The 26,350-nt window shown below is 44.4% G+C and overlaps 1 protein-coding gene across 3 annotated transcripts in view; it reads left to right on the plus strand.

The window, feature by feature from the left end:
• Positions 1 to 26,350, plus strand: part of ARHGEF28 (Rho guanine nucleotide exchange factor 28) — a 305,341-nt gene that overhangs the window by 121,363 nt on the left and 157,628 nt on the right. For all 3 annotated transcript variants that reach the window (XM_073584069.1, XM_073584071.1, XM_073584070.1), the window contains exon 5: positions 24,495 to 24,678. In XM_073584069.1, the coding sequence (XP_073440170.1) occupies positions 24,495 to 24,678 (184 nt within the window). The remainder of the gene's footprint in view (positions 1 to 24,494; positions 24,679 to 26,350) is intronic.

Raw genomic sequence — 26,350 nt, forward strand, 5'->3', positions numbered from 1 at the left:
GGTCGAGGCAGGAACAGTCGTCCCCGAGTTTGACCGTGACATGACAGCCCCGCGCCTCCCAGAGGCCGAGACCGAAATATCAGAGCTTGGGTCTGACAGTGACGTGCCAGTCTGGTGCCTCCTAGTGGCCGAAGCAGGCACAGCAGTCCCTGTTTTCGATGGCGACGTGACACTGGGAGGCTTTTTATAGCCTCATTGTGGGCTCATTCCTCGTCCCTTATACTCAGACCCTTGGCCGAGTGTGTGTGACCCTGGTGTGCTTTGTGACTGTGATACTTTGCTTGTTTGGTTCTGATCTGGTTCTGTCCTTGTTATGAGTTCTGCCTGTCCCTCCTGTACTACACTGCCCTCTCCGTGTATGACTCATTGCCTATGACCTGACTATTCTCTGATTGCCCCTCTTGTACTGTGCTGCTATCTCTGCTATCTGCTTTCTATCTGCTGCTTGTGTTCTGACTATTCTCTTCTCGCCCCTCTGGTACCGCGCCGGCCTCTCCGTGTATGGCCCCCTGTTTGTCTGACCTGAGTTCCCCTCTCCTCTACTCCAGGATTCCTGAAGTAGAACCCTACAATCCTCTCCAGCAGTGGGACACTAAGCCCCGCCCCCTGTGGTCACATGATCGTAGGTCCTCGTACTTCTTACTAACTTCAGAGTCGCAGGTCCCGTCTGTCTGAACTTTCCCTGCAGTATCTGACCCCGGGCCCTCCCACAGTGTGGGTGAGTCACCCTGTTCAGCCGTGGCAGTTCGCCGGCGCTGACAGGATCCTGATAGTAAATTAGAATACCTTATAACACAAGCTTGAAAAATGATTTTAAAATCCGAAATGTTGGCCTAACGAAATGTATGTTCAGTAAATGCACTCAATACTTGGTCGGGGCTCCTTTTGCATCAATTACTGCATCAGTGCGGCGTGGCATGGAGGAGATTAGTCTGAGGCACTGCTGAGGTGTTATGGAAGCCCAGGTTGCTTTGATAGCAGCCTTCAGCTCGTCTGCATTGTTGGGTCTGGTATCTCATCTTCCTCTTGACAATACCAATCTATGGGGTTAAGGTCAGGCGAGTTTGCTGGCCAATCGAGCACAGTGATACTGTTGTTTGTAAACCAGGTATTGGTACTTTTGGCAGTGTGGAGAGGTGCCAAGTCCTGCTGGAGAATGAAATTTCCATCTACTAAAAGTTTGTCTGCAGAGGGAAGCATGAAGTGCTCTAAAATGTCCTGGTAGACGGCTGTGCTGACTTTGGACTTGATAATACACAGTGGACCTACACCAGCAGATGACATGGCTCCACAAACCATCACTGATTGTGGAAACTTCACATTAGACCTCAAAGCAGCTTGGATTGTGTCCTCTCCACTCTTCCTCCAGACTCTGAGACCTTGATTTCCAAATGAAATGCAAAATTTTCTTTAATCTGAAAACAACACCTTGGGCCACTGAGCAACAGTCCAGTTCTTTTTCTCCTTGGCCCAGGTAAGACGCTTCTGGCATTGTCTATTGGTCATGAGTGGCTTGACACAAGGAATGCAACACTTGTAGCCCATGTCCTGGATACGTCTGTGTGTGGTGGCTCTTGAAGCAATGACTCCAGCAACAGTCCACTCCTTGTGAATCTCCCCCAAATTTTTGAATGGCCTTTTCTTAACAATCCTTTTCAAGGCTGCGGTTATCCCGGTTGCTTGTGAACCTTTTCTACCACACTTTTTCCTTCCACTCAACTTTCCATTTACCCCTTCCTGACATGTGACGTACTATACCGTCCTTGTGCACTGGGCCTTAATGCCCATGGACGGTATAGTACGTCATAGCGATCAGCAGCGCTCACAGGGGGAGCGCAGCTGATCGCGGCCGGGTGTCAGCTGATTATCACAGCTGACACCTGACGCTATATGCCAGGAGTGGTCACGGATATTAAGGAGGGGGGGCCCTGAGACCCTCAGAACAACGTGATGTGATCGCGTTGTTCCGAGGGCCTCCTCCCTGCAGGCCCCCCGGATCCAAGATGGCCGCGGGGTCCTGCAGGGAGGGGGCTTCTCAGTGCCTGCTGAGGAGCCTCCTTCACTGCCTGTCAGATTGCTGATCTGACACAGTACAGTGCAAAGTGTCAGATCAGCGATCTGACACTATATAGTGATGTCCCTCCCCCGGGACAATATAATAAAGTAAAAAAAAAAATAAAGTGTGAAAATAATTTTTAAAAAATTCCTAAATAAAGAAAAAAAAAAAATTCCCTAATAAACTTGTCAGAGACACCGCACTACACTTGCTCATAGAGCCAGTGCGCGTGTCCTGAGTACAGAAGCAGTGCTAAACGAGGTACAGGAGGAATAAACAGATGGGAGGTCAGACAAAGCCAAAGGTCATACACAGGATCACAGTACAGTACCAGGGATGAGACAGAGCGGATAATCAGGGCCAAGCAGAGATCAAAACCAAACAGACATAGGAGGTACCAGGCAGAATCCAAAGCGATATCCAGAGAACAGACCGAGTCATACACAGAGAATCAAGTAACCAGAACACAGCACAAACACACTCAGGGGTCACCACACAAATGCCAAGGGCAAGAGTATAACTGACAGGGATGGGAGCGTCCTGAGGCTATAAGAAGCCTCCCCCAGAACCAGGGAGAGGCCACAATCATAGCCCCAGGTGTGCAGGTAAGCCTGCATCGGGATCACAACCTTTAACCCCAGAAATGCCAATCATCAGCACTGGTTCCAAACATTAACCCCACGTCTGCGAGTCAAACCCGCACTGCGATCATGACAGTACCCCCCTCTCAACGGGGGGCCTCTGGACCCCCAGGCTTGCCCGGGTACTTAGCATGGAAAGCCCGTACCAGGCGATCAGCATGCATCAACCGGGCCGGCACCCAGGACCTGTCCTCCGGTCCATACCCCTTCCAATGAACCAGGTACTGTACCGACCGCCGTACCAACCTGGAATCTACGATATGACCAACCTCGTACTCCACCTGCCCCTCGACCAAAACAGGAGAAGCAGCAGACTCGGAGTCACCCCGGACTGCTTCAAAAGGTTTCAGTAGAGATTTGTGGAAGACGTTAGGGATCTTGAAAGAGGGTGGAAGGCACAGCCTATACGCCACTGGATTGATTTTTTTCCACAATCTTGTACGGGCCAATGAATTTGGGTCCTAACTTGGCTGACGGAATCTTTAACTTAATGTTTCGCGTGGAGAGCCAAACTTTCTCTCCCACCCGAAACATGGGACCAGGTGTTCCTGTCCCCGAAATACTTATACCTGCCTTGAGACCTGGATATACGCCGCTGGACTTCTGCCCATGTATTTTTTAACCGCTGAACAGCGTCCTCAGCCCCGGGGCACCCCGAATCCAGACGAGAAAACTCACCGAAATGAGGACTGAACCCATAGTTAATCAAGAAAGGGGACCTACCAGTGGATTGACTCACCCGACTATTGAAGGCAAATTCAGCTAACGGCAGTGCATCGCACCAGTCACTCTGTCTAGCAGAGGTTAGACACCTGAGGATCTGTTCCAGGGACTGGTTAGTGCGCTTCGTCTGCCCATTGCTCTCAGGATGGTATGCAGACGAAAAGGACAGAGACATACCTAATTTTTTGCAGAAAGCACGCCAAAACTTAGCCACAAACTGCACACCACGATCAGACACCACATTCAGGGGTACCCCATGCAACCGGATCACATGCTGCACAAACAACCTGGACAACGTCTCAGCTGACGGTAGTGCGGACAGGGGTACGAAATGAGCCTGCTTAGAAAACCTGTCCACCACTACCCATACCATTGTATTACCCTTAGATGGAGGGAGATTGGTAACAAAATCCATGGATAAGTGAGTCCATGGCCTTTCGGGCACTGCCAAGGGTATCAGCTCCCCTGCCGGCCGGCTATGAGAGCTTTTAGAACGAGCGCAGACCCCACAACCAGCAATGAATTTTTTTATGTCCGAACCAAGGGTAGGCCACCAAAAGATCCTAGCCACCGCCAGACGTGTGGCTGAAATACCAGGGTGAGCACTCAGCTTGGATTCATGGAACTCCTGCAAGAGTTTCAGGCGAAGTTGCTCTGGGACAAACAACTTCCCCTCCGGCTTGGCCGCCGAGGCCTGCGACTGGGCCCCCTGAATCTCCCGTTCCAATTCAGATGAGACCTCTGCTATCACAACCCCAGGGTGAAGAATGGAGGACGGTGGCTCAGGGGGCGACACCGGCTGAAAACTGCGTGATAAGGCGTCAGCCTTGACATTCTTAGACCCTGGACGAAATGTAACTGTAAACTGAAAACGGGAAAAAAAAAGTGACCAACGGGCTTATCTGGGCGTTAGTCTTTTAGCAGACTCAATGTACGACAAATTTTTGTGATCTGTGATCACCGTAACCGGGTGACTGGCCCCCTCCAAAAAGTGCCTCCATTCTTCAAACGCCAATTTGACCGCAAGAAGCTCTCTATTGCCTACGTCGTAATTTCTTTCCGCAGCAGAGAACTTCTTGGAAAAGAAAGCACATGGCCTGAGGTTGGTTAGAGTGGCAGGCCCTTGGGACAACACCGCCCCCACCCCCACCTCAGAGGCATCCACTTCCACGACAAATGGTTTGGACGGATCTGGCTGCACTAACACAGGAGCAGACATAAAACATTTTTTCAGCGTCGCAAAGGCCGCTTTTGCGAGCGAGGACCAATTTCTCACATCCGCACCTTTGCATGTTAGATCCGTGAGAGGTTTGACCACTTGCGAAAACCCCCGGATAAATTTGCGGTAATAATTGGCGAACCCCAAGAAGCGCTGAAGACCCTTAAGATCTCGGGGTTGCACCCAATCCGCAATGGCCTGCACCTTCTTGGGGTCCATGCGAAAACCCTCACCGGATACAATTAACCCCAAAAAGGACAACTCTTATACACAGAATACACATTTTTCCAATTTGGCATACAAATGATTTTCTCTCAGCCTTTAGAGCACAGTTCGTACATGTTTCAAATGAGAATACTTGTCGGGGGAATATATCAAAATATCATCTAAGTAGATAACGACAAAACGACCAATGAGATCCGAGAATACCACCTTGATGAAATTCTGAAATATGGCAGGGGCGTTGGTAAGACCAAACGGCATGACTAAATTTTCAAATAGTCCCTCGGTCGTGAGGAACGCGGTTTTCCATTCATCCCCCTCTCGGACCCTTATCAAATTATATGCCCCCCGAAGGTCCAGTTTAGAAAACCACTTTGCCCCTGATGGTTGGTTCCATAAATCGGGAATCAACGGAAGGGGGTACGTATTCCGTACAGTAATTTGATTAAGCTCCCGGAAGTCGAGACAGGGACGTAACCCGCCATCTTTTTTCTTTACAAAAAAGAAACCTGCCACCACAGGTGAGACTGAAGGACGTATGTGTCCTTTGCGCAGACTTTCAGTAATGTACTCCTTCATAGCCAAGCGCTCAGGACCGGACAAATTTAACAGACGGGCTTTGGGTAATTTAGCCCCCGGGACCAGCTCAATAGCGCAGTCAAAGGGTCTATGTGGCGGTATCGTCTCTGCCTCGCTTTCGGAGAATACATCTTCGAAGTCCTTCAGGCATTCCGGAATACCTTCCAGCTCGACAGATGATACAGACACAGATTTAACAGGTTCAACCAGCAGTGCGGCTTTATCATATAACTCAAAATCATTAAACCCCCATTGTACAATCTCCCCCGTTTTCCAGTTAATAACTGGGTTATGGTGTTGTAACCAGGGCATGCCCAACACCAACCCTGCAGGTAGATTGTCCAGCACAAAACAACTTATGTTTTCCACATGAGTAGCGCCCACTCTGAGCGAAAACACATCAGACATAAAGCGAATTCCCTCCTTAGTGAGGGGAGAGGAGTCAATGGCCATCACCTTGATCGGAACCTTGAGCCTAACTGTCCCTATCTTGCAGTGTGTGACCAATTGGGAGTCAATAAGATTAATAGATGATCTGCAGTCCACAAAGGCTGTAGAGGAAAAAGAACTACCATCCACAAACAGTTCCACAGGCAGTACTACTTTAGAAAATGAGGAAAATGGTACCTGAGGGTCTGAGCAGCCTCCCCGTTGACTACCCAGACCTAGTCGTTTCCCGCCGACCGGGTTTGAAGACGGGCAATTCGGGCACTCCCTTTTCCAATGTCCCGTTTTACCGCAGTAAAAGCATAACTGCTTGTCCTTCCGGCGTTTCCTCTCCGTATCCTTCAGGGAGAGGGCGCCTACATCCATGGGCTCAGGGGCAGTCTCTTTTCCACTGGGGAATAATGGAGTATCCACCTGCATCACCCCTCTGGCCCGCAGCCTGCGGGCCATCCGGACGGCCTGGGTCATGGCGTCCTCGAGAGAGTTAGGTGGGGGATGTAACGCCAAGGCATCCTGCAGCCGCTCGGACAAGCCTCTGCGAAAGAGTCCTCGGAGTGCGGCGTCGCTCCAAGAGACCTCTGCCGCCCTGCGGCGGAACTCAGAACAAAACCACTCAGCTGTGTGTTTCCCCTGACAGACACTCATCACCATGTCCTCTGCCAATCGCACTCGGTCAGGTTCATCATAAATGTGCCCGAGGGCCTCAAAGAATGCGTTCACTGACATACGTTCAGGAGCAGAGGAAGACAGAGAGAAAGCCCATGCTTGCGGAGCCCCCCCGAAGTAGGGAAATAATGACCCCCCCACCCTCTGGAACTCATCCCCGGAGGAGCGGGGCCTTAGAGAAAAAAAAAGCTTGCATCCTTCTCTGAAAGACCTGAACTCCTTTTTATCCCCTGAGAAAAGGTCTGGTAATTTGACCGGAGATTCTGGGGACACTAATGACACATCCCTACCCCCAGAACCAGAAGCCCCTGCATCGACAGCCCCCTGCACAGTAACCACTAACTGTTGCTGGGTATGGGCCATCGTGCGTTGTTCCACATTGAGCTTATGGAACATTTGGGTCAGGTGCTTGACCTGATCAGCCAAGGCTTGTATGGGATCCATGAGGATAACACACACTTTTTTTTTTTTTTTTCTTCAGAAAAAAACAAAAAACAAACAAACAAAAAAAACTGAAATGGTCAGTTATAATGTCAGAGACACCGCACTACACTTGCTCATAGAGCCAGTGCGCGTGTCCTGAGTACAGAAGCAGTGCTAAACGAGGTACAGGAGGAATAAACAGATGGGAGGTCAGACAAAGCCAAAGGTCATACACAGGATCACAGTACAGTACCAGGGATGAGACAGAGCCGATAATCAGGGCCAAGCAGAGATCAAAACCAAACAGACATAGGAGGTACCAGGCAGAATCCAAAGCGATATCCAGGAAACAGACCGAGTCATACACAGAGAATCAAGTAACCAGAACACAGCACAAACACACTCAGGGGTCACCACACAAATGCCAAGGGCAAGAGTATAACTGACAGGGATGGGAGCGTCCTGAGGCTATAAGAAGCCTCCCCCAGAACCAGGGAGAGGCCACAATCATAGCCCCAGGTGTGCAGGTAAGCCTGCATCGGGATCACAACCTTTAACCCCAGAAATGCCAATCATCAGCACTGGTTCCAAACATTAACCCCACGTGTGCGAGTCAAACCCGCACTGAGATCATGACAAAACTAATTTCTTTATGTAAATAAAAAAAACAATAGAAGTACCCATATTTAGTATCGCCATGTCTGTAGCGACCCGCCCTATAAAACTGACCCACTAGTTAACCCCTTTAGTGAACCCCTTAAAAAAGGCAAAAAACAATGCTTTAGCATCATACTGCCGAACAAAAAGTGCAATAACGTGCAATCAAAAAGACGGATATAAATAACCATGGTACCGCTGAAAACGTCATCTTGTCCCGCAAAAAATGATCCGTCATACAGCGTCATCAGTGAAAAAATAAAAGTTATAGCTCGCAGAATAAAGTGATGTAAAAATAATTATTTTTTATATAAAAGTTTTTAAAATGTATAAAAGCGCCAAAACATAAAAAAATGATATAAATGAGGTATCGCTGTAATCGTACTGACTCGAAGAATAAAATCGCCTTATCAATTTTACCACACACGGAGAGTGTAAACGCACCCCCCCCCAAAAAAAGAGATTAATGAAACGCTAGTTTTTGTTCATTCTGCGTCCCAAAAATCGAAATAAAAAGCGATCAAAAAATGTCATGTGCCCGAAAATGGTACCAATAAAAACGTCAACTCGTCCCGCAAAAAATAAGACCTCACATGACTCGGTGGGTCAAAATCCGGAAAAATTATAGCTCTCAAAATGTGGTGATGCAAAAACTATTTTTTGCAATAAAAAGCGTCTTTTAGAGTGTGACAGCTGCCAAACATAAAAACCCGCCATATATCGTAAATCAAACCCCCCGTTATCACCCCATTAGTTAGGGAAAATTAATAAAATAAAAAAAAATGTATTTATTTCCATTTTCCTGTTAGGGCTAGGGTTAGGGCTGAGATTAGGGTTAGGGGTGTGTTGGGGTTGGGGTTAGAATTGGGGATTTCCACTGTTTGGGCACATCAGGGGCTCTCCAAACGCAACATGGCGTCTGATCTCAATTCCAGCCAATTCTGCGTTGAAAACGTCAAACGGCGCTCCTTCCCTTCCAAGCTCTGCCATGCGCCCAAACAGTGGTTTACCCCCACATATGGGGTATCAGCCTACTCAGGACAAACTGCACAATAACTTTTGCAGTCCAATTTCTCCTGTTACCCTTGGTAAAATAAAAACAATTGGACCTGAAGTAATTTTTTTGTGAAAAAAAGTTAAATGTTCATTTTTTTTTTTAAACATTCAAAAAATTCCTGTGAAGCACCTGAAGGGTTAATAAACTTCTTGAAACTGGTTTTGAGCACCTTGAGTGGTGCTGTTTTTAGAATGGTATCACTTTTGGGTATTTATTATCATATAGACTTCAAATGTGATGTGGTCCCTAAAAAAAAAATGGTGTTGTAAAAATGAGAAATCGCTGGTCAACTTTTAACCCTTATAAGGCTAGTTTCACATTAGCGTTTTTTAGCGCTGCGCTTCGTGCGCAATAGAATCGCATACAAAAAACGCACCATGTGTTTTGTATGTGTTTGCTTTTTTTAGGCGCATGTGTTTTAACCAATTTCTAGTCATGTTAACTCTTAAAACGTATGCGATTTTAAACGCAAGCGTGTGCATGTCCATGCGCACGCCTGCGTTCCCATAGACTGTAATGTGATTTTTTTGCGCATTCCTTGCGCAAGCGTGTGCATGCGTTTTTTTTTAGACAGGTCGGACTGACCAAAAATGCAACAGGTTGCGACCGGTGCGCCTAGGCGTACACTACAAAAAAAGCACGAAAACGCATATGAACGCGTGCATACGCTAGACCATGCGCACGTCATGTTAAAGATAGGGGCACAGGACGCATACGCATGGACGCGCACGAAGCGCAGCGCTTAAAAAGCTAGTGTGAAACCAGCCTAACTTCCTAACAAAAAAAAATTTGGTTCCAAAATTGTGCTGATGTAAAGTACATATGTGGGAAATGTTACTTAAGTATTTTGTGTGCCATATCTCTGTGATTACCGTAATTAAGGGCATGAAAATTCAAAGTTGGAAAATTGCAAAATTTTCGCCAAATTTCCGTTTTTTTTAAAAATAAACACAAGTTATATCAAAGAAATTTTACCACTAACATGAAGTACAATATGTCACAACAAAACCGTGTCAGAATCACCAGGATTTATGGAAGTGTTCCAGAGTTATTACCTCACAAAGGGATAGTGGTCAGAATTGTAAAAATTGTCCTGGTCATGGCAGGCACGGTACTGCATAAGGAACGTGCATCTGACTGTAGAGCCCCCATGGTCTTAATTTAGAAGGGAACTCTGTGCAGTGCCTCCCCTCCCACTACTCCACCCCAGGTCATGCCATAATTAGGACGCCCAACTGACCAACGGGAAGAAGGAGGAAGGGGCATCCAGCCACACCCTCAGGGGTTAAATTCAGGTGCTAGGGCCGGAGTCTTACTCTTCCTCCCCGGCTGATCCCTAGAAGCTTTTGCTGAGCTCTACACAACAATGAAAACGGGCATAGAGCGGTTTGTTTGTTTTATACCAGATACGGTGGTGGTGTGGTCCGACATAATACCACAAGCGGTATGGCATGGAGCGAAAGACCACAAAGCCATCGACAAGTCAAGGAGAAAGATAAACACGAAGATGGCAAAGTTTGTCAAAGAAAACTACGGCATCGTGGTTCACCACCACATTCTGGAAAAATACATCTCACAATTCCTAAGACCGGACGGCGTTCACCTTACAGATATCGGGCTAGATATATTTTTAACTAATTTGCAGGACGGGGTTGAACAGGCCTTAATGATGTTGTGTGGGGGTCGGAGTCCTGTGTAGGTCATACACATGATCCTCCGTGGCGGTAGTGTAGAGGGGGGCAAGGTTCGTAACCTCTCATCTGCTTCCTTGCCCAGCGGTCAGTGACGGGACTTCCAGCTTTGAGACCGTTGTGAATTGCACTTGCCTCTATCTGCTTATTAATAAACTGTGACCAACCGGTTTAACCCATCCATGCTTGTCGGTGTTTTGTTATTAGGGGATTGGTGGGAGGAGGGAAGGCACTGCTTACGACACACAGGTCTCTGCAGTCTGTCAGGCACAGTACTGCACAAGGAACGTGCATCTGACTGTAGAGCCCCCATGGTCTTAATTTAGAAGGGAACTCTGTGCAGTGCCTCCCCTCCCACTACTCCCCCCCCCCCCCCCCCCCCTCCAGGTGATGCCATAATTAGGACGCCCAACTGACCAACGGGAAGGAGGAAGGGGCGTCCAGCCACACTCTCAGGGCTTAAATTCAGGTGCTAGGGCCGGAGTCTTCCTCTTCCTCCCCGGCTAATCCCTAGAAGCTTTTGACCCACTCTCCCTCCGTTATAGATCGCGGATGTGTGGTGCGACTGTTGATTAACCCCTTTCTGACATCAGACGTAATATCCCGTCCATGGGACCCGGGCCCCTATGCCCATGGACGGGATAGTACGTCTAGCGCGATCAGAGGCGCCCACGTGGTGAGCGCCGCTGATCGCGGCCGGGTGTCAGCTGATTAACACAGCTGACACCCGGCACTATGTGTCAGGGGCTATCACGGACCGCCCCTGACACGTTAACCCCTTGCACACCGCGATCAAACACTATCGCGGTGTACCGGGGGTTAAAGGGAAGCATCGGCAGGGAGGGGGCTCCTTCCTTGCTTCCCTGAGCCCCCCACAGCAGCGCAATGTGCAGCGCTGCTGCGGTGGACTCTTTCCCTGCAGGTTCCCGGATCCAAGATGGTGACGGGGACCTTCGGGGGCCTGCCAGGGAGCTGGCTTCCTCAGTGCCTGCAAACCGCAGGCAAGGAGGAAACCTGCACACTGCCTGTGACAGATCGCTGATCTGTCACAGTGATCTGTGATGTGATCAGAGATCTGTCACAGGACAGTGATGTCCCCCCTGGGACAACCTAATAAAGTTAAAAAAAAAAAAAAAAAAGTGTAAAAATAATTTTAAAAAAAATCGCTAAATAAATAAAAAAAAAAAAAATATTCCCTAATAAATTCATTTTTTGGAAATAAAAAAAACCAAACAATAAAAGTATACATATTTGGTATCGCCGCGTCCGTAACGACCTGCCCTATAAAACTGTCCCATTAGTTAACCCCTTTAGCGAACCCCTTAAAAAATAAAAATAAAAAAAAAAGCAAAAAAAGATTTATTATCATACCGCCGAACAAAAAGTGCAATAACGCGCGATCAAAAAGACGCATATATCCATGGTAGCGCTGAAAACGTCATCTTGTCCCGCAAAAAACGAGCCGCCAAACAGCATCATCAGAGAAAAAATAAAAAAGTTATAGCTCGCAGAATAAAGCGACACAAAAATAATAATTTTTTATGCAAAATTGTTTTTATTGCATAAAAGCGCCAAAACATAAAAAAAGGCATAAATGAGGTAGCACTGTAACCGTACTGACCCGAAGAATAATACTGCTTTATCATTTTTACCACACGTGGAACGGTGTAAACGCACCCCCCAAAATAAATTCTTGAAATGCTGGTTTTTGTTAATTTTGTGTCCCAAAAATCGGAATAAAAAGCGATCAAAAAATGTCACGTGCCCGAACATGATACCAATAAAAACGTCAACTCGTCCCGCAAAAAATAAGACCTCACATGACTCAGTGGGTCAAAATACGGAAAAATTATAGCTCTCAATATGTGGTGATGCATAAACTATTTTTACAATAAAAATCGTCTTCTAGCGTGTGAAAGCTGCTAAAAATAAAAACCGCCATATATCGTAAATCAAACCCCCCGTTATCACCCCCTTAGTTAGGGAAAAATAATAAAATTAAAAAAATGTATTTTATTTCCATTTTCCCATTAGGGTTAGGGCTAGGGTTAGGGCTGAGATTAGGGTTAGGGGGTGTGTTGGGGTTAGGGTTGGAGTTAGAATTGGGGGGGTTTCCACTGTTTGGGCACATCAGGTGCTCTCCAAATGCAACATGGTGTCTGATCTCAATTCCAGCCAATTCTGCGTTGAAAAAGTCAAATGGTGCTCCTTCCCTTTCAAGCTCTGCCATGCGCCCAAACAGTGTTTTACCCCCACATATGGGGTATCAGCCTACTCAAGACAAATTGCAAAACAACTTTTAGGGTCCTATTTCTCCTGTTGCCCTTAGGAAAATAAAAAATTGGGGGCAAAATATCATTTTTGTGGGAAAAAAAATTTTTTTATTTTGACGCCCGGGCGTTATAAACTTCTGTGAAGCCCTTGGGGGTTTAAAGTGCTCACCACACATCTAGATAAGTTCCTTAGGGGGTCTAGTTTCCAAAATGGTGTCATTTGTGGGGGTTTCCACTATTTAGGTACATCAGGGGCTCTCCAAAGGCAACATGACACCCGCAGAGCATTTCATCAAAGTCTGCATTCCAAAACGTCACTACTTCCCTTCCGAGCCCCGACGTGTGCCCATACAGTAGTTTTCTCCCACATATGGGGTATCAGGGTACTCAGGACAAATTGGACAACAACTTTTGGAGTCCATTTTCTCCTGGTACCCTTGGGAAAATAAAAAAATGGGGACTAAATGATTGTGTTTGTGGAAAAAATACGATTTTTTTTATTTTCATGCCCGGGCGTTATAAACTTCTGTGAAGCACTGGGGGAGTTCAAAGTGCTCACCACACATCTAGATAAGTTCCTTAGGGGTCTAGTTTTCAAAATGGGGTTACTTGTGGGGGGATTCCACTGTTTAGGTACATCAGGGGCTTTCCAAACGCGACATGGTGTCCGATCTCCATTCCAGCCAAAAAAGTTAAATGGCGCTGCTTCCCTTCCGAGCTCTGCCATGCGTCCAAATAGTTGTTTACACCCACATATTGGGTATCAGCGTACTCAGGACAAATTGCACAATAACTTTTAGGGTCCTGTTACCCTTGTGAAAATAAAAATTGGGGGTGAAAAGATCATTTTTGTGGAAAAAATAACATTTTTTAATTGTACTGCTGTACGTTATAAACTTCTGTGAAGCCCTTGTGTGTTCAAAGTTCTCACCACATATCTAGATAAGTTCCTTGGGGGGTCTATTTGCCAAAATGGGGTCACTTGTGGGGGGTTTCCACTGTTTAGGTACATCAGGGGCGTCCGATCTGAATTCCAGCCAATTTTGCATTGAAAAAGTCAAACGGCGCTCCTTCCCTTCTGAGCTCTGCCATGCGCTGAAACAGTGGTCCCCCCCCACATATCAGGTATCAGCGTACTGAGGACAAATTGCACAATAACTTTTCCAGTCCAACTTCTCCTGTTACCCTTTGGTAAACTAAAAAAAAAATTGAACCTGATATATTTTTTTTGTGGAAAAAAAGTTAAATGTTCATTTTTTTTTTTTAAATATTCAAAAAATTCCTGTGAAGCACCTGAAGGGTTAATAAACTTCTTGAATGTGGTTTTGAGTACCCTGAGGGGTGCAGTTTTTAGAATGGTGTCACTTTTGGATATTTTCTATCATATAGACCCCTCAAAGTGGCTTCAAATGTGATGTGGTCCGTAAAAATAAATTGGTGTTGTAAAAATGAGAAATTGCTGGTCAACTTTTAACCCTTATAACTTCCTAACAAAAAAAATTTTGGTTCCAAAATTGTGCTGATGTTTACATGTGGGAAATGTTACTTAAGTTTTTTGTGTGCCGTATCTCTGTGTTTTAAGGCATAAAATTTCAAAGTTGGTAAATTGCGAAATTTTCAAAATTTTCGCTAAATTTCCGTTTTTTTCACAAATAAACGTAAGTTATATGAGTTAAATTTTACTACTAATATGAAGTACAATATGTCACGAGAAAACATTGTCAGAATCACCGGTATCCATGGAAGCGTTTCAGAGTTATTATCTCATAAAGGGACAGTGGTCAGAATTATAAAAATTGGCCCGGTCATGAACGTGCAAACCACCTTTGGGGGTAAAGGGGTTAAAATTTATATTTTAAAAAAAAAATATATGCATTTGTTTTGTGCAAAGTTATTATTCACGTTATATTGTTGTTATGTCACAGCGGTAGTGTAGAGGGGGGCAAGGTTTGTAACCTCTCATCTGCTTCCTTGCCCAGCGGTCAGTGACGGGACTTCCAGCTATGAGACCGTTGCGAATTGTACTTGCCTCTCTCTGCTTATTAATAAACTGTGACCGACCTGTTCAACCCATCCATGCTTGTCGGTGTTTTGTTATTAGGGGATTGGTGGGAGGCGGGAAGGCATTGCTTACGACACACAGGTCTCTGCAGTCTTAACATGCAAACCACCCTTGGGGGTTAAGGGGTTAATATTCTTGGATACAGCACTCTGTGAACAGTCAGCTTCTTTAGCAATGACCTTTTGTGGCTCACCCTCCTTGTGGAGTGTCAGTGACTGCCTTCTGGACATCTGTCAAGTCAGCAGTCTTCCCCATGATTGTGGAGCCTACTGAAACAGACTAAGGAACCTTTTTAAACGCTTAGGAAGCCTTTGCAGGTGTTTCTTGTAAATTATTCTAATTTAACAGAAATAAACACGTGAAATAGATCACTCTGTTTGTAATGTCTCTATATTATATGAGTTTCACTTTTTGTATTAAAGAACTTTTTGATGATATTCTACACAGGTGGTCAAAATTGTTGATATCCCTCATTTAATGACAGAAAAACCCATAATGGTGACAGAAATAACTCGAATCTGACAAAAGTAATAATGAATCAAAAATCAATGAAAATGAACTAATGAAAGACAGACATTGCCTTTCAACAATACTTCCACAGATTTTTAAAAGAATAAAACTCATGAAATAGGCCTGGACAGAAATGATGGTACCCTGAAAATAATGTGACAAAAGGGACATGTTAAATCAAGGTATGTCCATTAATTAGCATCAGAGGTGTCTACAATCTTGGAGTCAGTGAGTGGGCCTGTATAGAGGGCTAGAGATACTCACTGTGCTGTTTGGTGACATGGTGTATATCACACTCAACATGGACCAGAGGAAGCGAAGGAAAGAGTTGTCTCAGGAGATTAGAAAGAAAGTTATAGACAAACATGTTAAAACAGGTAAAAGATATAAGACCATTTCCAAGCAGATTGATGTTCCTATGACTACAGTTTCACATATCATTCAGAAATTTAAGTTCCATGGGACTGTTACCAAACTCCCTGGACGTGGCCGCAGGAGAAAAATTGATAAATCAATGAGACTGATAATACGAATGATAACAAAAGAGCCCAGAAAAACTGAACTTCAAGCTCAAGGAATATCAGTGTCAGATCACACCATTCGTCGTTGTATGAGCCAAAGTGGACTTCACGGTAGACGACCAAGGAGGACACCATTGTTGAAAAAAATCATAAAAATGCCTGACTGGAATTTGCCAAACTACATGCGTACAAGTCTCAAAGATTCTGGGAGAATGTCCTATGGACAGATGAGACAAAAATAGAACTTTTGGGCAAGGCACATCAGCTCTATGTTCACAGACGGAAAAATGAAGCATATCAAGAGAAGAACACTGTCCCTACTGTGAAACATGGAGGAGGCTCTGTTATGTTCTTGGGCTGCTTTGCTGCATCTGGCACAGGGTGTCTAGAATCTGTGCAGGGTACAATGAAATCTCAAGACTATCAAGGGATTCTAGAGAGAAATGTGCTGCCCAGTGTCAGAAAGCTTGGTCTCAGTCGCAGGTCATAGGTCTTGCAACAGGATAATAACCCAAAACACACAGCTAAAAACACTCAAGAATGGCTAAGAGGAAAACATTGGACTATTCTCAAGTGGCCTACTATGAGCCCTGAACTAAATCCTGTTGAGCATCTTTGGAAAGAGCTGAAACATGCCTTCTGGAAAAGGCAACCTTCAAACATGAGACAACTGGAGCAGTTTGCTCTTCTTGAGGAGTGGGCCAAAATACCTGTCCAGAGGTGCAGAAGTCTCATTGACAGTTACAGGAATCCTTTGATTTGCAGTGATTGCCTCAAAAGGTTGTGCAGCAAAATATTAAGTTAAGGGTACTATCATTTCTGTCCAGGCCTATTTCATGAGTTTTATTTATTTTTTTTAAATTCTTTGGAAGCACGATTGAAAAGCAATGTCTGACTTTCATTTGTTCATTTTCATAGATTTTTTATTTATTATTACTTTTGTCAGATTCAAGTTATTTCTGTGACCATTGTGGGTTTTTCTGTCATTGAAAGAGGGGTACCAACAATTTTGACCAAGTGTGTATCACTATAGTATATATAAAAGATTTTTGTTTCCTTTTTTCCTCATCAAGCGCATGTTCAATAAATTGTATGTACTTCATCACACAAAAACGCAAGCCTTCATACAACTATATTAATGGACAGTTAAAAAGAAAAGTTAGAACTCTTGGTATGAGTTGATAAAAAAAATGCCGTGTCTTGAAGGCCAAACTAGGAGCATCTTTAAGGGGTTAATTGCAGTGTTGGTAGACAGACTACTTGAGGAATGGAGCTTATTGAAATGGGCACGGTCTCTTTTTGAAGACAGAAGCCGCAGTCCGCTATCTCTTCGTGCTCGCACATCTTTACTTGTAGTCCTCTCCATACTTGCACATTTATTCTCTCCCCAGCTTAGTTTTCATGTGTCTTCAATAGGCAGAGGGTGTAAGCGGCTGCTAAGGATGGGATGTGAAAGTTAAGCATTCCCGACTCCTCTTTTTCCTGACATTCTTTGGGAGAAGTCAATCAGACCAAAATTTCTAATGAATCCCTATTGCAAAATAAATAATTTTTTAGGGAAATTTCGTGAAAACCTAGCTATTTAGTTATCATTTTTTTTTTTAAATCATTTTCCGATCTGGTGTAAATTAATGGAGCTATCCGAAGTCCAAATTAATTTTTACCCTAATTTCCTATATACTTAATGTTATAATCTCCACTATTTTCGATTCTTCTTGAATTAGAAGTGCCCTGTCCTTCCCTAACTACACTGCAGCTACTTTTCTTTATTTCTCTCATTTTCCACATCCTTTTTTGTGACATTTTGTTTGAGAACCCTGCATTGAGCAGGGGGTTGGACACGATGACCCTGGAGGTCCCTTCCAGCTCTAACATTCTATGATTCTATGCTGGAATACTCCGTGTTATGGGGGTAGAGGCTGCAGTGACTGCGCTCTCCACGCAATATGAAGCATCATGAATGACACTAGTTTCAGGTGCCGGACTATTCTCTGCATGAGGTGCACAAGCACAGCACGCGCTCGGTTGCCGGCACAAGTCAGCAGTAACGAGACGGCAGCAGTGTACGTTGTCAGGATACCCGGCGTGCAGAGACCAGTGGCGTCACTTGAGGATGGGGGGCTGCGGTGCCGGATTTTTCCGACACTTTAATGCTGATCTGGGCAACACTACTTTAAGACCAGTAAGGCCCCCATATGCATTAGAAAAAAAAATCAGTTGAACCCTCCAATTTCGGCGAGATCAGGCAACCATTGAATGAATGTGGGGGCCTTCCAACTCTAAAGGCCGGAAGGGTCTGACCTTTTGAGTTCGGGCATCCGATCCTTTTTTTGGCGTGGAGATAAGCTGCTGCCAGGAGAGTCTGTCATCAGGTCTGTCATGGGGAACACAGGAATGACATCAGAGCCCAGAGCCGATCGTTCTGTGTATGGGGAAGCCATGTAAGATAGCTGTAGGCCAAACGAAAGATTGGTTTTTCGCTATCTGATGTCCATAGAGGCCTTCAGTCGTCTTCATACTTTTCTTCCTCAATGGATTTGTAATATTAAAACAAGATTCTAGAATATAAATGACACCTGAAGGGAAAACCTTATTTTTCTCCGTATTTATTTATAATGCCATTAATTCCACAGCGCTTTACAGACATTATTGGCACTGTCCCCGATGGGGCTCACAATCTAGATTCCCTATCAGTATGTCTTTGGAGTGTGGGAGGAAACACAGGCAGAACATACAAACTCCTTGCAGATGTCCTTGGTGGGGTTTGAACCCGGGACCCCAGTGCTGCAGGGCTGCAGTGCTAACCACTGAGCCACCGTGCTGCTCTATATAATATAATGTGCGGTCATGTAAGTATCTGATCTGATTCAAATGAAGAGAGCAAAAGGTTAGCTTCTGTCGCACTGCCTGGCAGGAACTGTTCTCAAGAAACGATTCCCAAAGTACATGAAGCCAGCTGCACTTTGCTCCTTGTAAGTTCCCTCTGGGATTGAGGATGAGCCCTGAAACCATTCTCAGATTCTCAATACACCTCCTTGTGGATTTGTGCTTTCTTCTGAGGGGTAAACAGTTGTTCAATTAAGAAGAATTATTCCGAGTTTCCGCATGGGTTCTATAAAAAGGGTTACAGGGATGGGAACCTTGTACACAAGTTGATCACTGATATAAAGAAGTCTTGAGTTGGATCAATGGTGTTACGTTATGTTTGACACAATAAATGTGTCTTCTGTAACAGGAAAAAAAAACAAAACAAAAAAAAACACAAATGCCAAATGTAGGTAAATGGCAAATTAGCAACCATTCTGGAAAATTTGAGAAGGAACAGAAAAGTGCACTGTAGTGAGTGTAGCTGGTAATAGACACCAGCAGAATGCTGCGGGGTCTGTGGCTCTCATGTGGGAAGGGGAGTCAGCCTGATCTTCAATGAGAACAAAACCTTTTGGCTATGTTGAATTGTGTATACACGACCCTTCTTTCTCCCGGTACAAAGCATTTCCATAGAGCTGGATTTACCCCTCAAAGATATATATTTGCCCGGCCATTATGAGTTATGACATTTAATTCCTAAATGAAATTTTTTTTACAACCAGTGGCGCTGCGTAGGGGATATAACAGCCGCAAATTAGCAGACAACACCACCTTCTTGTCTGGATAATAAAACAATTAAAATATATGAATAAATAATTGCGCTAGTAATACCCACATTTCTTACTCTTAAAAAATCAGTAATTAACCATATGAAAGATGTAATTGGTCTCTCTCTTTAAGGGTTACCAAGTGATTTCCTAACAGTTAAATCTCTCTCCACAATGAGACAATAGTACTGACCACTTTATTATCTAAGAGTGTACAACTAACATAATAGCGCTAATGATATCCACATGAATAAAATTACTCACTGCAAAAAATCAGTACGTAGCCATCTAAAAGGTGTAATAAATCACTCTCCTTGATGTTTCTCCTACTTTGCTTCTATGTGCTCGGGTAGTAGTGCGTTTCTCAATGCCAATGGTAGCGTTGATGATGAGAAGTCACAGGCAAAGGGTAGGTAAAATAGACGTGACTGTGACGTCACGCAAGGTCCTGCACCTTGCCGGCTCCCACCACATCTCCCGTCGCATGTCCCGCTTTCGACTGGCGGCACAGCATCGGAGAACAGGGCGATTGCTACCGGCCGGGGCATCGCCCGCCATTTTTGGATCACATCAGAGGTGATTACTTTCTATTTTACCTACCCTTTGCCTGTGACTTCTCATCATCAACGCTACCATTGGCATTGAGAAACGCACTACTACCCGAGAACATAGAAGCAAAGTAGGAGAAACATCTCCATGTGCTGAACTCCAGACTGGCAACACCGCGTATGGTATGAACAGTGACTTGGACGGACAGTATAATTGTCTCATTGCAGTGAGAGGTTAATTTCTGTGGATATCATTTTTATAATCCTCAAGGAGAGTGATTTATTACACCTTTTAGATGGTTACTTACTGATTTTTTGCAGTGAGTAATTTTATTCATGTGGATTTCATTAGCGCTATTATTTTAGTTATGCACTCTTAGATAATAAAGTAGTCAGTACTATTGTCTCATTGTGGAGAGAGATTTAACTGTTCAGAAATCACTTTGTAACCCTTAAGGAGAGTGACCAATTATATCTTTCATATGGTTAATTACTGATTTTTTTAAGAGTGAGACATTTAATTTATGTGAGTATTACTAGCGCAATTATTTATTCAGAGATTTAATTCCTATAACAACGTATTACAAAAAAACAAAACAAATAATTTGTACCACATTATATTTCTCCTTCATTTGTTTCCACTCTTCACTTTCCCTGTCTGTCTAGACCAGGCGTCAGCAGCCTGCGGCACTCCAGCTGTAGTAATACTATAACTCCCGATATAAACAGCCGGCTGACAGGTTTTGGCAGGCAGGGCATGATGGGAGCTGTAGTTTCACAAGAGCTGCTGTGCTGCAAATTGCTGATCCCTGTTTTGTGCTGTGGATATAGAGATTATAAATTAGAGAAGAAATGAATCTGAATCTTTAAAGGTGTTGGGTTGTGGCAATCTCCTCTGCTAAACAAGCTCATGATTAGTTGTTCTGTTGGTGGAATCCTTAGTGGCTAGCTGTAATTTGTAGAAAAACCTATCAGCAAGTGCTTAAACGCAATGTTATTAAGGGCTACTCTGGGGACATAAACAAATTTTGTACTGTCCCTGCCCTCATAAACAATGAGTTGCCCAGTGCAGTTGTCATCTTCAGAACACTTGTAATTCTGTGTGACTACAGCTGCTCCTCACTGCTCCCCCCCCGACATCTGGGACAATACCTCACACAGCAGAGTGCAGTTCCCAATGTGAGTAACAGCTAGACCAAGAAGAGGCATGTGGCCACACCCCCTCATTTCTTGCTATAGTGAAGGATGGCAGGCAACTGGCTGCTGCCACTAAAACGCAGGAGCATGCCACACCCTCTCCTCTTGCTGCAGTGAAGGACATCAGGGGGCTGCCTGTTGCTACTAAAAGCCATGATTAGGCCACACCCCACCACACCCCATCTTCTGACTCTGGCTGTTACTTACAACAGGGAGCTGCACACTGATGTTTCATTTATTGTCCGAGACTGGAGGGGGAGCAGTGAGGAGCAGCGGCTGTCACATGGAATTACAAGTGTTCTAAAGATAATAGAACTGATCTGGACAGCTTTATAGTTTGAGGGCAGGGACCATACAGATTTTTCTCCCCGGAGTACCCCTTTAAATCAGAATCTTATACAAGCTATTTTGACTGATTTTTATTTCTTTTTTTCCCCCCCACGTAGAGGGGCCCCTAATGGCCAGTTCACACTGCATGATTTGCCTCCGATAACGCTCGTCCTTTGGCTAGTCTGTTTGGACAGGCTAGTCCAGCATAACTTAGACTGTTATTGTTCTCGGCAGCACATGTTTACACAGGACTCACTGCTGAGAACAATGAGTTTAAGCAAACCATAAGACCATTGTAACCTTTGAGTGTTTTTCTTGTTTGTTGGGTGATCGCAGCCTTTTTGCCGGCATGATTATCAGTGATGTGGGAATGTAAGTGATCCCTATGTCAGAATTGTGGCTCTGAGTAATATGACAAGTTTTATTATTTATAGAAAACCTTTTCCTACGCTAATAAATTTGTGAGAGGTATGAATATCATAGAAAACATTGAAATAATGAGCTTTGTCTCTTTGCTCTCTCTATATCTTATCTTTATCTTTACAGTAGCACTTGTAAAAGTTACATTACAAAGTAATTGTCTGTTTTCCAGACCTGGTGCCAATGCACTAACCATGACACAGCCTGTTTGCCTCTGTCACTAAATAGTCTGTTTATAGCGGCAGACCCCGGCTCAGATGGGCACAGAGCATTCTCTACTGCATTGTTCATTGTGCATAGCCTGCAATTATTATCGGCTGCTCGTACACTGACCTAAAGATAAGTTCACCTGATGAATGAACATTTTGCTTAGACTGCACGATTACGGTAATATGGGCGTTCCTAAAAAAGCTTGTTTGTGACAATCATACAGTGTGAATAGATTTTATATATCGCAATGCACATTATGTAAAACTTAAAGGGAATCAGACACCAGATTTTTGCTACCTCATTTGAGAACAGCACAATGTACTGACAGAGACCCTTATTCCAGTCACATAGTTTACTGGGTGTAGCGGTTGAGACATAATCAGAGTTTTTAAATGTAGCAGAACTCAAAGCTAATTCCGCCAACACCACGGCTCTCTGTGTACATTGTATATTGACAGTAAGCTGCTAATCAGAAGAAGGGGCGGCATGGTTGGAGTACTTGGCATATAGGGATCTAGTCTGGGCATTGATAATGTCCTTCTGATGTACGATTGTATGGAAACAGCAGCACACAGCCTATTAAGTGACACATCCCTGAAATCTGTGTCTCAGCCCCTATCTCATGCTGCCCGCAGATTACATAGCAAAAACCTGCTGACAGATTCCCTTTAAGAACGAACGGTCCTTCTAGCTGACAGACCCCCATTGTTTAAAAATAAATTGGCCCGGTTTGATTTTCTTTCTTTTTTTTTGGCACAAAGTTGGACAAAAGAGTCACATTAAAAGAAAAATCGTTCATCTATCATCAATCTTTTGTTGTAAGATTATTTCCAGAAAGATCGTTCATTTGCGCCCGGTGTCGTTGAACAGCTACAATGGGCGGCATGGGCTAAATAGTGTATGGTGGTCTCATCATTGTGATTGTTCGTTAAATGATCGTTTGAGCAGCCGCATACATCAGACTAATGTGTATAGTGTCCTTAAGCTAAGGTCACATGAATGTATTTTGGGTCTGTGTGTTTTTCGGTAAGCACGCGCATTATTGCCAATCATTGTGGTGCGGACTGACAGTGTGTATGGAAAAAGGGGAAGAATTCTAAGTAGGTGTTGGCTTCATTCATATTTAAAATGATATTTGCTGATAGATTTCAATGGGGTGTACAAAAAATGATTCCGGTAACATATGTGTGATTTCTGCTTTTAATGGATCCATTGCAAAGATAATATAGGAAATTGTATCGGGTAGAGATGAGGGGATCGATTCGTGGGAGTCCGGGCCAGTGTCCAGGTCAATGGTACCTAGCGGATAGATAGGAGGCCTGCGAACTTCTTACTCTACCTTACAGTGACCCCCGACTTGGCTTTTGATTTAGTCATAGTTGGCGCAACGTCATCTGTGTGTAATCTAATTGTATGTCTTGTTCTTCAAGACCAGCCGATTGATTATCTTTCCCGAGGACAGGGCCTCAGCATCTGATCGGTGGCGGTCCAACACTCGCCACCCTCACCGATCAGCTGTGATTGGCTCCAGCGGTGCCAGGACAGCCCAGCTCCAATCACTTTGTAGTTGTCTTTCCCGGATGCTGAACCGAAGCTCCTACTCACTTTAATAGGACCTGAGCAACACCTAGAGCAATGCCAGGATCCCTCAAAAATATATATAAAATAAATTCCCTAAGAAACACTGTGGAGCATTTTTTTTTATATTTTTTCTACTGACTCACAACTAGTACTTAGCCCTTTTATTGCAAAAAAACAAAAACAGAAAAAAGATGTGTGAAATCCCTTCTTTCACAAGAGCTGTAGATGTGTGACTGTTGGCGTGGGTCCAGCAGCTCGGCCTCCAGCATTTTCCACAGAAGTTGTCTGTAACTATCCGCTGCCATTCAGGGGTAATAGTGAACGGGAAAGGGTCAGTTAACCCCTTAGAAGCCACAGTCAGAAGCTTGTACAGTAGCTGAAGATGCAGACAGTCTCCCATCTGTGGAGAATTATGGGTTCCTGATGCGTCCTGAGAAGTCCCAGGGCTGCACTCTCAAAACTTGTGTTCAGCCATTGTCACAAGGTCTAGAGTTATATCTGGTCCTGTTTTGTAAGTGAAATGTGAGTTAAAAGGGTTTCCCACTAAAGGCCAGCCTCTTATTAATGGCCTCAGGGTGTTGAATGAAGTAAAAAAACAAACAAACAAAAAAAAAACCGTGAAGTTTGCATCAGATCACGCGAGGGACACAGGGCTGAGGACAGAATAGTAATGCCAATCTGGGGGGTAAGTGTGGATTTTATTTTTTATTATACGTAGCACTCTATGGCCATTGTAAATAAGGTATTTAGTAGTGGACTACCCCTTTAACTGCTTGTTTTGTATACAATGAGAGTATATATGTATATATCTGTGTTTGTTTTGCAGACAGCCTGTGCCATGAAACCCTGCTACATCTAACGGCGAGGTGGGGGTTAATAGAGCTGTCGCATTACCTCCTGCGTCTTCCCGGTGGATCTTCTGCGTTAAGTCGTGTGAATAAAGAAGGGGAGACCCCTGTAGAGGTTGCTGCACGTCACGGTCACACCGAGTTGGGTCAACTTTTGAAGACGTGAGTAGCTTCACCGAGCCTTTGGCAAGGTTTCTATTCTTGAGAATAGGCCGGTGTCCGTCCTTGTCCATAGACTTAATGCGAGTGACCTGAGAATCCGATGTCGATGTCTGGTTGGCAGTCATATATCCTAGTGCATTTAATTCATAGTAGAGCCCCCTCTACTCGGGACACTCTTTATGAGCAGCTTAAAGAGAAGTTTCCACATTATTGTCCTTTTATTAAATGGCTGCTGCATAACTTTACTAGGGCCAATGACTGCCCTCATCGGCCATGTGCCATACATCAAAAAGTCACAGCAGTTGCCAGTGATTGGCTGTAGAGGTCAGGTGACTAAAGGACGGAATATCATGATTGTAGGACTAGTGCTGGAGTGCCAGCGGATTCAACGGGTAATTTACTTATTTTTTTAATGTTCTCTATTCAAGGGGACCATTTTGTAAAATCCTTGAAATTGCTGCTACACTCATGCATGATGGCATACAGCATCCTGATTTTTAGGATGCCTGTTGTACCTGAAATTAAATATTGGCATGTAACGAATGCAGAATAAATCTCTGGAGTATGATTTATTCTTTATTGTTTGTAAAAGAATAAATGTTCACAAAAATTAAATATGGGAATTGCCTCTTAAGAGAGGAATATGCATATTTATATTCCCTGAGGAGGGTTGCATGGCTTTTAAGCCTCCTTACACTGGCATGTCAGGCATGTCACTCTCCACAAGGAGAATTGTAGAACCTTAGATCATTATAATTCACTGCTTTCACTTGACTGCATCCCATAGTGGAGGTTCCTTGGAGGAATCATTCATCATGAAATAACCTTGTTACTGCTTGAATCAGACAGAATGTCTTATGGCTCCCCACTAAGCCCTGCTCACTCATCTGCCATGGACCTTGATTTCCTAAGATCCATGATAGGTGTGTTTGTACTTCCCGGTAATGCTGTCATTTTGCCCCTATCCCCAGACTTGGCCATGGAGCGCCAATGTAAGTCAGGCCGTAAAATGTCCATCTGCCGTGTGTGGGACGTGCACATTTTCATATGCTGTCCCGTAATCTTCCACGGGCTACAGTTATGTAATGACATCATGTCTCCTGCATGCCGGTAAGGCTATATTACAGGCAATGGTTCTGTCCTTTATTAATCTTAATGAGGTTCATCACCATGAAAACTCGCTTGTTGACTGGTTAGGTCCGGTGGAGAAATGTTTTGCAGTCCTATATATATTTCTGTAAGGCTCTGCTCACATTCACATTAGAGGCTGTCACAGATCCAGATGACCAATAAAGCAAACAAAATACTACAGCATCCATGGCGGACATGAGGACAGAAACCTAATTGACCATAGTTTGGTCATTGGAGCTTGTCAGGTGCCACTGGTGTCGGTCATAAGACTGAGCCGTCGTTTTCTTAGTTATGCTTTTATGACTGAGCAGAACAACGGAAATAAAGAATGCAAATGTTCAAAAAGCCTAAGCCCTTAATCATTTCTAAAGGCCCCCATGCACGGTAGATAGTTGTCTGCCGAACAGCTTTCTCTACGGACTCCCCCCAGACAAGGACTGCTCGGCCAAACATTCCTGTGCTCTCAGAGAGAGCCTCGGCCAGATTCCTCTGGTGGCAGCTTATCTTCTGGAGAACGAAAGGGTCCTTGATTGGAATTCCA

This window comes from Dendrobates tinctorius, unplaced genomic scaffold, assembly GCF_039654945.1.
Source record: "Dendrobates tinctorius isolate UK_male_01 unplaced genomic scaffold, ASM3965494v1 ptg000083l, whole genome shotgun sequence".
Classification (NCBI taxonomy): domain Eukaryota; kingdom Metazoa; phylum Chordata; class Amphibia; order Anura; family Dendrobatidae; genus Dendrobates; species Dendrobates tinctorius.